Raw genomic sequence first — 13,081 nt, 5'->3', positions numbered from 1 at the left:
ACTAGAGCCGCACTCTGCCAAAAATACGATTCGGTAGTTCTAGTACACTACATAAATTACGTAGCAAATGATAGAACTACCGGCAGAAGTCGTATAATTAGTACAAAAAGAAACGTAAGTGAATGCGTAAGAGAGAAAATTCGTATTTTTGTTTGTTTCGTTGTTTGTTTGGCACATAATTAGAATCGCACATCACTCAACTATAGTCCATTGCATATTTTCTATCCTTACAGAAAAAAGTGCATTTCATAAATAATAAAAAATTAGCTGGGCGTGTAACTTGTGCGCTCTTACGTAACCAAAACAATTTATTTTATACTTACTATCAAATTCTTCAGCATGATCAAAGACAAATGTGTCCTGTTGTTATTGATAAATGCAAAATTTGTTTATGAATAATAGAAAATTGTTTTGTATAATACATTAAATAAATTTGCTATTGCAAATAGGGACAATCATCAGCTGTACAACTGGAGTGTCGAAATGAAAATTTGTGCCTGACCGGCACTCGAAGCCAGATTTTCCGCCTGTCACAAGCGGTCGCCTTACCATTAGGCTACCCGAGCACGGATCATGGCCAGATCCAGACTTCCATATGTCGTCAACCACGTGTCTACAATCTGCACTCGAACAACCTTATATACATATCAAAAAAAGTTTTGCATCAACCCGGTTCCTAGAACTCCTGAAGATAGACATTGACTGTGGATATTGTATCACAGACACAGTCCCTTTGTTCGGAGATGTGACTAAAACCGCCCAGACGTAAGCAGCCATGCATGAGCAGCGCCTAATAGACGGAAGGCTTCCGACAGCCGATCAGTTCCAGTCATTCCACCAGGAAGGAGGTACACGGCTCGTGTTGTCTGTAGTTCAACCATGCCTAGACGGTCAGTACCGCGGTTCGATCGCGTCCGCATTGTTACTTTGTGCCAGGAAGGACTCTCAACAAGGGGCGTGTCTGAACGTCACGAAGTGAACCAAAGCGACATTGTTCGGACGTGGAGGAGATACAGAGAGACAGGAACTTTGAATGACATTGCCTGCTCAGGCCTCCCAAGGGCCACTACTGCAGCGGATGACCGCAACCTACGGATTATGGCTCGGAGGAATCCTGGCTGCAACGCCACCGTGTGGAATAATGCTTTTCGTGTTACGACTCAAACTGCGCACAATAGGCTGCATGATGCCCAACTTCACTCCCGACAGCCATGGCGGGGTCCATCTTTCTAACCACGACACCATGCAGCGCGGTATAGATGGGACCAACAACATGCCGAATGGACCGCTCAGGATTGGCATCATGGTTATCTTTTAACCAGATCTCGTAGGTATACTATTATTTGTGTCGTACGTTAGTATAATTGAAACAGCGAAACCATACAAACATGAGATAGATTGCACAAATAGAACTCCTAACGTAATACTGTAAAGTCTGCGACCCCTCTGTCATTCATAAAACATTTCATTCTGAAGGCAACAAATTCTGTGGATTCTCCATTTTGAAACAAGTTATGTTTAGAATATCATCAGCTTCCCTAACTTTAAAATTAACAGTAAAATATCTTCTATGGCGCGCATATAAAAGGAAAGCAGAAAAGTATTTGAAATTAACTTAAATACATTATTTGATTCAATCCAAAGATAAAAATTCGCATCCCAATTACTATTTTCATCATTGGCTTACACTGATCAGTCAGAAAATTATGACCACCGACCTACTATGGATAATACCCGTCCACGCAACAGCAGCGACGCCTGGCGAGGAATGACTGCTAGTCAGAAACACGCACGGTGGATGTAGTAGCAGTGAGCGTCCTGTCCGTGTATGGAATAGGGAAGGCACGCGATCTACACTATGTGATCAAAAGTATCCAGACACCTGGCTGAAAATGACATACAAATTCATGGCGCCCACCATCGGTAATGCTGGAATTCAGTGTGGTGTTGGCCCACTCTTAGCCTTGATAATAGCTTCCACTCTCGCAGGCATTCGTTCAATCAGATAATAGCTTCCACTCTCGCAGGCATACGTTCAATCAGGTAATAGCTTCCACTCTCGCAGGCATACGTTGAATCAGGTGCTGGAAGGATTCTTGGGGAATGGCGGCCTGTTCTTCAAGGAGTGCTGCACTGAGGAGAGGTATCGATGTCAGTCGGGAAGCCTGTCACGAAGTCGGCGTTCCAAAACATCCCAAAGGTGTTCTATAGGATTCAGGTCAACTCTGTGCAGGCCAGTCCATTACAGGGATGTTATTGTCGTGTAACACGTACGCCACAGACCGTGCATTATGAACAGGTGCTCGGTCGTGTTGAAAGATGCAGTCGCCATCCCCGAATCTCTCTTCAACACTGGGAAGCAAGAAGGTACTTAAAACATCAATGTAGGCCTGTGCAGTGATAGTGCCACCCAAAACAGCAAGGGGTGCAAGTCCCCTCCATGAAAAACACGACGACATCATGACACCACCGCCTCCGAACTTTACTGTTGGCACTACACACGCTGGCAGATAATGTTGCCCGGGCATTCACCTTACCCTCACCCTTCCATCGAATCGCCACATTGTGTACCGTGATTTGTCACTCCACACAACGTTTTTCGACTGTTCAATCGTTCAAAGTCTACGCTCCATACACCAAGCGAGGCGTCGTTTGGCCTAACTGTCATAGTTTTTGCAGTGGAGCCTGATGCAGTTTGGAATTCCTGTGTGACGGTCTGGATAGATGTCTGCCTGTTACACATTACGACCCTCTTCAACTGTCGGCGGTCTCTGCCAGTCAACAGACGCGGTCGGCCAGTACGCTTTTGTGCTGTATGTGTCCCTCCGCGTTTCCACTTTACTATCACGTTGGTAACAGCGGACCTAGGGATGTTTAGGAGTGTGAAAATCTCGCTTACAGACGTATGACACAAGTGACACCCAACCACCTGACCACCTTCTAAGTCCTTGAGTTCCGCGAAGAGTCCCATTCTGCTCTCTCACGATGTCTGATGATTACTGACGTCGCTGGCAGTAGGTGGCAGCACAATGCACCTAGTATGAAAAACGAATGTTTTTGGGGATTTTCAGATACTTTTGATCAGATAGTGTATCTGGGTTTGACCAAGGGCAGATTGTGATGACCCGGAGGTTCGACACGAGCATTTCGGAAATTACACCATTTGTCCGGTGTTCGAGGAGTGCTGTGATGAGCGCCTTCAACACATGGCGAAATCAAGGTGAAACCACGTCCGAACGGCGTTGGATTGGGTGGTCTCCCTCATTACCAGATGCCAGACATCGTAGACTGACCAGACTGGTAAAACAGTCGGCGAACTGTGGCGGAACCATCATCAGACTATAATGCTGGGCAAAGTACAAGTGTGTCTGAATACACAGTGACCGAATACTCCTAACGATTGTCATCCGCAGCCGAGCCGATGACCAAAGCATGTGCCATCGTTAATGCCAAGAAATCGGCAACTACGAGTGAAATGGGCACCTGACTGGCGACACTGGACGTTGGCGCAGTGGCAGAGCGTTGCGTGGTTTGATGAATCCAGATACCCTCATCATCATGCCGATGAGAGGGCCTGAGTTCCGACGTCTTCCAGGAGAACAGCTCCTTGACACCTGTACGGAGATAAGCAATCGACGACTCCATTACGCTCTGGGGAACATTCAGGAGGGTATCCATAGGACCAGTGGAGCTCGTGGAAGGCACCAAGACGGCCAAGGAGTATCGGGGCATGTGTTGGGTGTTATATCACTTCCTAGCCCCATCGATCGACCAAATAAACCAAGACTTGCGCCATATGCGCCCAAGCATTGTCCTGCGAAATGATGGGAAGTCATGTAGAAAATTTCGTCGCTTCATTCTGTAAGCTGTTCATTTTTGGAACACAGACTGGGACCAGTTGCGATTGATTTGGTCGATCGATGGGGCTGTGACTTCAGAGTTTCCTAATTGAAGAAAGCATTTCATGGCATTCGCATCAGAACTGTTACAAAGATTCGTTGGGGAACAGAGCGTTCCTCTTAAACTGTCAACGCAACTGGCGTTGCGAACGACTCCCACATCGCTGCTAAAGGGATATACAAATTGCTAGCGACTGGAGAATAGTAAAACTTTGAAACATATATGTCTTTTCTGTAGATTGTAAATAAGTAGTTGGCGCTATTAAAGTTCGAAACCTCGCACAGACAGGAATTATATCAGTGTTTAACTGTCCATCGTCTTGATATCTACTTACTGCATCTAAAAGCTCTTAGCGTTAACATTGTAAATAGTGCTTTCAGCACAACTGACCTCCCTCGAAGCAGTACATGGACCTGTTGGGACGCGTGCAGCCCTCATCCGGGATGTCCAGCTTGAGCGGCAGCAGGTCCTTGAGTCCATATTCATTGAAAACGGGATTCATACGGAGCAGACCGCCATAGCCGGCGCGTAGATGCCTGTAACACGACGGCACGTTACACGATGACCTTCTCCACATAGTGCCAAAAATCTTACATGTGCGCTGTGCCCTGTGGATGTTTCTACCGTAAGATCACATTATAATATTTTATCTTTACTGTCAGCGTCACAAAACTATTCGTTGGTATTAAAAAAATTTCGTGGTTACGGGAGATACATTATAAGAATTAATAAATGAAAAGCTGTTGGACAAAGTGGGATAAGACTGGGTCGTGGGATGAAACCCGATACCATGTTTCTGATGTACTGTTTATGCCCTCTGGTGGAGAGATACAGAATTACACTCCAATAGTCAAGAATGTTCAGTTCACTGCGCCTTTGAAGGTAACTTTGTTTTACGGTATCAGCTGATTAATGTTCGTTTGTTTTTAATCTGCAATTATTTCATAGTCATTACATTTATAAAAACTCTATTTAGTCAGGAATATTAGATTATTAGTAAGTTTTTATACACTAGCAAACTATAGGGATTTTATTCAATAGTAGCGTCAATTTGTTTTGTTTTTATTACCTCTGCACTCGGGGAAGACCGGGTATGCTGAGCGGGGGCAAGACGGGGCAGTACCCGGTCTTACCCGACCATATAGTACTGCAATACAAACTGATTTCTTTGTCGGTGTCAAATATGCTGAGAACTTACCAAAGGAAGACAAATAGACAATTATGCAGCCAGGAGGTCATGTAAGGGGTAATAAACGAAGCGTTATAGGCTAGGATGGGCTTCTCGAAAGCTGCAAGGACCTTCAATGTTCCACAAAGTAACTTAGATCAAAAAGGGCTAGGGCAAGTAAAATAACTGCTAAGGAAGTGGCAATTAAGGGACGATTAGGCACATATCCGCTTGTGTTTTCAGAACAAGGGTGAAAAAATTATTCGATCCTATTTCAATACTAGAGAGTGGACTTTCCGGTTTAACTCTGAAAGATGTCCGGAGATTAGCATACGATCTTGCAATCAAAAATAATTTGAAGCATAAATTCAAAGGTGATACAAATATGGTTGGGACTGGTTATATGCGTTTCCAAACAAAGTTTCTTTACAATTTCCGGAAAATACTTCGATATCGAAAGCTATGGGCTTCAATAAACAACATGTTGCCGAGTTTTTTTATTTGTTAGACTATGTGAGTAGTGCAAGTTACTCCTTGTGGTGGATACAGTGTCGATGAAACATTGATAACCACTGTTTCTGTCAACCATCAGAAAATTTTGCTTTTGAGGAAAAAACAGGTTGGATCATTAGTATCAACTGAGCGTGATGCTTTTGTTACCGCAGCCGGTAACTTTATGACAATAATCTTTATGTTTCTCTTAGAAAGCGGGAAAAACCTCTTACTCACTGAATAATCGAGGGCTTTGATGAAGAAGAAATTCATAAAATTGAATTGCTATCTGAGCTCTCTCATCTCAATAGAAGTGATCTGAGTAAAAGTGATAGATGACAACCAAAGCACTGCGTTTTAGTGAGGCTACAGATCGTAATTTTTCAGAAGGCAGAAGAAAAATAAAGGTACCATGAAAGAGCATTTTCGTTATTGATACTGTGGGAGTACAACTACACGCAGGTGAGTTGTGAGATTCCATTAGACCCACTCCCAGCCTACTGGGCAAATATTCCAAATTTGGACTTCCTAGGCTCTAAGATCCTCGATTCTACAATGGGACAGTAGTTCGACAACACATAGAGGACGAAAAGGATATATTTCCTCTTTCTCCCTCCCCCCCTCCCCCGCTCCCTCCCGCTCTCCCTGTGTGTCCCCTTTAGTGAAAACATAGGCTCTTCGACAGCACAAATCTCAAACAATCTGCGCTATTTTAGGACAGTAAGTAGAAAATCGCCGTCGGTTGCTCGCTGATCAATGCAGGGTAATCACAGCTACATTTTTTTGTTACATTGGCTTCACGTAAGCAAGACATTTTTGTAATAGTTTGACAGCGGTTTTATTCTTGTGTAACTTTTTTTTGTTCTTTTAAAGCATAGATCCCCATGTCTGTGACACAAGTATTTTATTCGTGGTTTCGTCTTCCTTTAATTGATGAGTAAATACACTTTTGTGATACACCTAGTGGCTTACTACGTATGGTACATAGACATACAAAACACGATATTGTTATTGAACAACGCGTCTTTTCTCTCTCATATCACTTTCTTTGCACAACGGAAGCATTAGTAATGGCCCAAGGAGGAATGTTTTTCCTGTAGGTTGTAAAGCGTAAGATGTTGCGACAAAAACCTTACCTGGCAAACTTCTCAGTGACTCCATACACCGTGTTTCCATCGAGCACGGCAGTGAGTGTGTTATACTGTGCCCTGGAACCTGTGGAAGAAGAGACGCAACCGATAGACATAGTTATTTTGATGGTTGTTGTTAAAATATTTTCTCATTTCGTGATTAAGATATTATATCAGAATACGAGAAGTTTATCAAGGAGGTTATCCATCGCATATTTGAAAAAATAACAATAATACACGATTGGATGTTTTTTTACTGAACCAATAATTTTTTCTAAGAATTAGTCGCGATGCATTTAAATTTCGCTAACAACTACTGTGTTTTGTAAATATCGCACGAAAACTTATTTTAAACACTGAACATGGCCAAATGCTGTTTTATAAATATAGCGTACTTTAAGGAGTTAGTGGTCTTTGCTGCGACCTGCAAATATATTTCTGCAGATGTACTTCGATATTGTTTTAAAATAAGTCTGATTAAGAGACGAGCAACTCCCAGCGATTTTAACTGAAACTCGTTCAGTCCACACCATTAGAAAGCAGCGAATAAATAACCCATGGAACTGCTAAGTGTTCAGACCAACTCTTTGAGTACAGGAAAATGAATGTTATTTGATTCTGTCGTATTGTGAAGACTACAAACGTTGAATGGAATCTCTTTTTTCGAAGTAACAGTTTCACAGAACGAGGCTATCAAATTAGTTGGCCTGACAACATTTTGAATAAGGTGTAAATAAGAATGTAGATAAGTGTTCACTGTTTAAACAATGTGACGTGGTTTGCCATCCGATTTTCTTCGATTTCTATGTCTTGTCAAATACCTACTGGTGGCCGTTTGTCAGTTTTCCAATTTAAGCCTCCTCCTGTCACTCACTTAAGTTTTTCCAGTGCTTCTAAAGGAATCGAATCCATAATTTTGAATGTGAAGTACGAAAATTATTACTGAGCCGACGCCACACTCAGTAATAAAAGATAAATACTTGAGAGATAATAGCTTTTCGAAAATTCGTACGTATGTGGCCGATGTATTTATGGTTATGAATGTTGAATGTATGAAACAGATCATGTGGAAGTTTTTGTAATAACAGTCTGAGATACATTATCATCAGTTTGAAGCTTCCTGTCAAGTTAAAACGATGTTCCCTACCGGGACGAAAACCCGAAACTTTTTCTTTTGCGTGCAGTATTCTTGCCACTGAACATGACGCTCCCATCAGGGCAAAATGTTTTCTGTCCCACTACATCGTTCAGCCACTTTCTCGAAATCCTTCTCATTAGCAGTAATTCGTCTCTGCAGTATTCTCCCGCATTATAGTAGAGAACTGAATAACATTAACATCTTCAGAAGGCAGTAGATTTTTAAACATGGCCGCTTGGTTCATTGACCGTTTATAAAGTTGAACTAAATACGTCCTCGGTGACGATTTTTAGTCTTTTTGACCAAGTTGCAACACTTCTAAGAGTGTCTTCATCAGAATCTAAATATTTAAAGTGGCCTATAACATAATTACAAATTTATGGGAAAAGAAAATTTTTATACAAAAGTGTAAGTACTGACTAACAGCACAGGAAAGAGACAGTACTTACATGTCACGTAAAAATAAATAACAAGCCAGATCGGCTTTAGTCACATAATTTTAAAAACAATACATGAAAGACGAGCCACTGTGAGCTGCTCATACCTATAAAGCCACAGGTAGCAATAGGTATGAGCAGCCCACAGTGACTCGCCTTTCATGTATTCTTTTCAAAATTTTTGTGACTAAAGCCCTATAGGCCACTTTAAATATTTAAATTCTGATGAAGACACTCTTAGAAGTGTTGAATTTTCATTCCGCAGCGAAGTGTGCGCTGTTTTCAAAATACCTAAAAATTTCCGGCTTTGGACTGTCGTATATCAGGTAGTTCTAATCAACCGAAAAGTTCGTAGGCGAAGACTAGGTAAAAAAATTAAATCACCAACAAAAAAGGAAACACCACGATCAGGCTCTGAAGACCACGCGGTAGTGGATCGACCGCCGAGTCATCCTCAGTTAATCATCATCGTATGCGGTATGGAGGGGCATGGGGTCAGCACACCGCAGTCCCGGCCGTTGTCGACGTTCCGATCTTGGAGCCGCTACCTCTGAGTCAGGTAGCTCCTCAACAGGCATCACGAGGCTGAGTGCACCCCAATCCAGTTCTCCAGTAGTTTCACTTTAAGTTCTGCTTACAGTCGCGATACACAACTAGTCTAACGATATCAGAGCAGTAAAGTTTTTTTGGGAAGCCACTTACCGAGTCTGCAACCAGGCCTTGGTGCCGGGAAGCCCCTGACGAAGTCCTGACAACGGACGTTGAACAGGCTGTAGAAGTAGTCGTCCTCTGGGATCAGGATGTCCAGGCAGTAGGGGTTCTTCAGGTGCGGCGGCCGCTTGCAGCACTCCTCCGGTTCGTTGCGATTCAGAGGGTCTGCAACAGCACAGCAGAATCACGTGTCGCTAAACACTATGTTTGCCTTCACTACTTAGTTCCCTTTTGTTGTTTTGCTATGTGATGGGTAAAGAATTAAAGAAAGAATTAAGGTAAGAGCATTACAGCCTCAATAAGCCAACCGGCATCATATTATTTCATTTCGATGCGCAAAAAATTTTAATTTTTAATTTAATGGATTCTGCAAATGGTAAGAGTTAGGCCACACCAGATTTGCTTATGTATGTGTGAGGAGCGTGACTCAGTTACAGTAGAATGCAAAAGGCTGATTTGTGAGAAGACTTTCAATTACATACCAAGGCAAGTTCAGTGATGTTCACACTTAGCGAATGGTAGGACCAGGAATCCCCTAGAAATCTTGTCAAGATCGGAGAGCCGATGTAACCTTGAGGCGTAGGCAGCTTCCAAGAAAACATTTTTTTCTGTAGGAAGACAGCAACGATGAATGATACGCAAGTTCCCATTGAGTTTGCAGTCAAGATAGTGTGGAAAGAATTTTGATTCGTCTGCCCTAGTATCTTCTTCCCATTGTTACATGATCTAGTAACGATATTCTTGTGTTTACTGCAATTGTAACTGACTACCTTGTTGTGTCAATAATGGTACACAGGTGGGTGGATCCTTGCGAAACTTCTTTTGCAGAAAAGTGCAATAGACCATGGCCTTCGAACAACTTTCATCTTCACAAGCTGTCTCCAGGGAGGTGACAAAAGTAAGGCGATTACGATACGTACATATATAGATGGCAGTTGTATAGGGTGCACACGGTAGAAAAGGGCATACATTGGCGGAACAGTCATTTATACTCCGGTGATTCGTGTGAAAAGGTTTCCGACGTGATTGTGGGCACACGACGGGAATTAACAGACTTCGAACGTGAGGTGGTAGTTGAACTTACACGCATGACACATTCCTTTTTCGAAAATCGTGATGGAGTTCAATATTCCGAGATGCACAGTATCAAAAGAGTGCCAAGAATACCAGATTTCAGGCATTATCTCTCACCACGGAGAACGCAATGGCCGACGGCCTTCACTTAATGACCGAAGTACCGCAGTTTGCGTAGAGTTGTCAGTGCTAACAGAAAAGCAACACTGTATGAAATAATGCCAGAAATCAGTGTGGGATATGTGACGAACGTATATGTTAGGACATTGTGGCAAAATTTGGCGTTACTACCCTATGGCACTTGGTGCAGGGAGTGGCAACTTACCCTTAACATAGACAAATGTAATGTATTGCGAATACATAGAAAGAAGAATCCTTTATTGTATGATTATATGATAGCGGAACAAACACTGGTAGCAGTTACTTCTGTAAAATATCTGGGAGTATGCGTGCGGAACGATCTGAAGTGGAATGATCATATAAAATTAATTGCTGGTAAGGCGGTGCCAGGTTGAGATTCATTGGGAGAGTTCTTAGAAAATGTAGACCATCAACAAAGAAGGTGGCTTACAAAACACTCGTTCGACCTATACTTGAGTATTGCTCATCAGTGTGGGATCCGTACCAGGTCGGGTTGACAGAGGAGATAGAGAAGATCCAAAGAAGAGCGGCGCGTCTCGACACAGGGTTATTTGGTAAGTGTGATAGCGTCACGGAGATGTTTAGCAAACTCAAGTGGCAGACTCTGCAAGAGAGGTGCTCTGCATCGCGGTGTAGCTTGCTGTCCAGGTTTCGAGAGGGTGCGTTTCTGGATGTGGTATCGAACATATTGCTTCCCCCTACTTATACCTCCCGAGGAGATCACGAATGTAAAATTAGAGAGATTCGAGCGCGCACGGAGGCTTTTCGGCAGTCGTTCTTCCCGCGAACCATACGCGACTGGAACAGGAAAGGGAGGTAATGACAGTGGCACGTTAAGTGCCCTCCGCCACACACCGTTGGGTGGCTTGTGGAGTATAAATGTAGATGTAGATGTAGATGACCGACGCGAATGCATTTGTTAACAGCACGACATCGATTGCATCACCTCGCTTGTGCTCGTGACCGTACCGGTCGGACCCTAGGAGTATATTTGATGTCTACATCGACGATATTGTTAACTACCTGTAGCATAATTACTGTTTTCCACTTTATTGCAAGGACACCCTGAATTCAGCTGATGATTTAAGGATCGCCGTCTATTCCGCAGGTCAAGGAACGAAATTAAATCACACAGAGCGCGCCAAAACAAGCAGATAGGTAAGTACCGTAAATGTTCCATCCTAATAATCTCAACGACTGGCTGTAGGCATGATAAATTACTTTTAAATAGAGTACAATTACTGCAGCAAACTCTTGTCAATTCAGCACGTTTTATGCAATTAATTTTGAGTTCTTACTTGAATGTTTAAAGTTTGGGTGCGTACTCGGAGGTTTTGCGTACACATGAAAATTCTGAGCCTACTCAAATTCGAAAACGCAATTTTTTGAAACATTTTACAGAATGATTATAAAAATTTGGAATGAAGATCGAGAATGTTGTAAGTAAAGTAAGATAAAAGGATACAGGTAACGAATTTCCTATAATGGATTGTTACTAAGTTACATGCAACAGCTTTGGATGAACGTGATTACGACTTATGTGACATGATGTATATGTGTTGTAATGGACGAATATAGCGTAAAACCGTGTGCTAAAGCGCAGATTACTTCTCTCTTAAAGGCTTCGTCCGATGGGGGATCATCATTGGCAAGGCCCCATTTCCTTAATGTCCACGTCCTTAGCCTAGGTCATTAATTCACACCTGTGCGGTGGTGCTCTATTCAGATGTATCCGCTTCAAACCCTGGTACTGGAGGAAATGTTCTTCATCAGTATTTGGCTGGCAAGGGAAGGATGGGTGGTGACGTAAAGTTTCTGAACACCAGTCGTTGCACCGATGTGCTGAATTAAATTCCAGACCTCGCCGGGGTGAGAGTATATGATACTTTCGATGATTTTCCTCCATCGGGTGGGGACGTTAAACACGGCGACTTCTTTGCTGCTATTCAAGGAGAGTAGGCTATGTGCCAGCGCTGGATCTCACTCTCATTCTCTAATCCCCACACAACACAATTCATTGCACCTCACTGTACAAATATCCATTACACTCTTCTACAGTCAGTATATGCAATTAACACATCATCACACCGCGCGGAGATGGACTACTGTGCGCGGAGCAATAAAACCCTTTGCAATTAGCCCTCACTCCAAGAGACACGTAGTAGAGATGTGGGACTTAACGACTGGCACTGATGACCGAGCTGATACTCGAGAACAGTATTCTTCTTCCATTCTTCGAAATTCCAATCAAATACTGACGATATCTCCATGATTGGAAGTCCTTATTCTGGAGTTAATGTCACCAGATTCTCGTGCTCTATGGTCGTTACGTACGAAGACTGGTTTTGTAGCATCTTAATGCATCACAGTTGAACTTGCAGCGAACTACGACTTGTTGTGGCTGTACTTTTCGAGCAAGACTTCAAAGAGTCTGTAAATCAACTGATTCGAAAGGGTGAGACTCGCACTTACCGAGCGGCGTGGCGGTGAGTGTGTAGTCGTGGTCCATGAACTGCCCCCAGGCGATGACCATGACAGTGCCCGCGTGGTCGTGATAGCCCTCGTCGGGGTGCATCGTCCGGGACACGATCCGCGGCAGCGGCAGCTGGTTGCCCGACACGCTGATGCGGGGCGCCGTCATGCCGTCAGCGTACAGCGGACCCACCAACCTGCGAAGGCCGTTCGAGTTCCGTCACACATCTTCATCACATTCCTTACTGGCTTTTGTTATTGTTTCACTCTCTGACTCGTGAGGTAGACGTGGACCAACAGCTGGCAAAAATGTTTAAGTTGGCAAAGGCGTTTACGTTTTAATACAGAAAAACGTCTAATATTCACAGTGATTCAAGGAGTATGTTAAATACGCTACTGGTCACCAAAATTTCAACAC

General features: G+C 43.2%; 1 protein-coding gene across 1 annotated transcript in view; it reads right to left on the bottom strand.

The window, feature by feature from the left end:
• The window catches only part of LOC124604893 (chorion peroxidase-like), a 243,605-nt gene that overhangs the window by 39,159 nt on the left and 191,365 nt on the right, over positions 1 to 13,081 (bottom strand). The window contains exons 6-9 of the mRNA XM_047136517.1: positions 12,664 to 12,860; positions 8,968 to 9,141; positions 6,697 to 6,775; positions 4,291 to 4,436 (exon numbers count right to left, since the gene is read on the bottom strand). Of these exons, the coding sequence (XP_046992473.1) occupies positions 4,291 to 4,436; positions 6,697 to 6,775; positions 8,968 to 9,141; positions 12,664 to 12,860 (596 nt within the window). The remainder of the gene's footprint in view (positions 1 to 4,290; positions 4,437 to 6,696; positions 6,776 to 8,967; positions 9,142 to 12,663; positions 12,861 to 13,081) is intronic.

This window comes from Schistocerca americana, chromosome 1 (genome assembly GCF_021461395.2).
Source record: "Schistocerca americana isolate TAMUIC-IGC-003095 chromosome 1, iqSchAmer2.1, whole genome shotgun sequence".
Lineage (NCBI taxonomy): Eukaryota > Metazoa > Arthropoda > Insecta > Orthoptera > Acrididae > Schistocerca > Schistocerca americana.
Note: the sequence above shows the minus strand (reverse complement) of the source record. Positions and strands in the feature narration are given on the sequence as shown.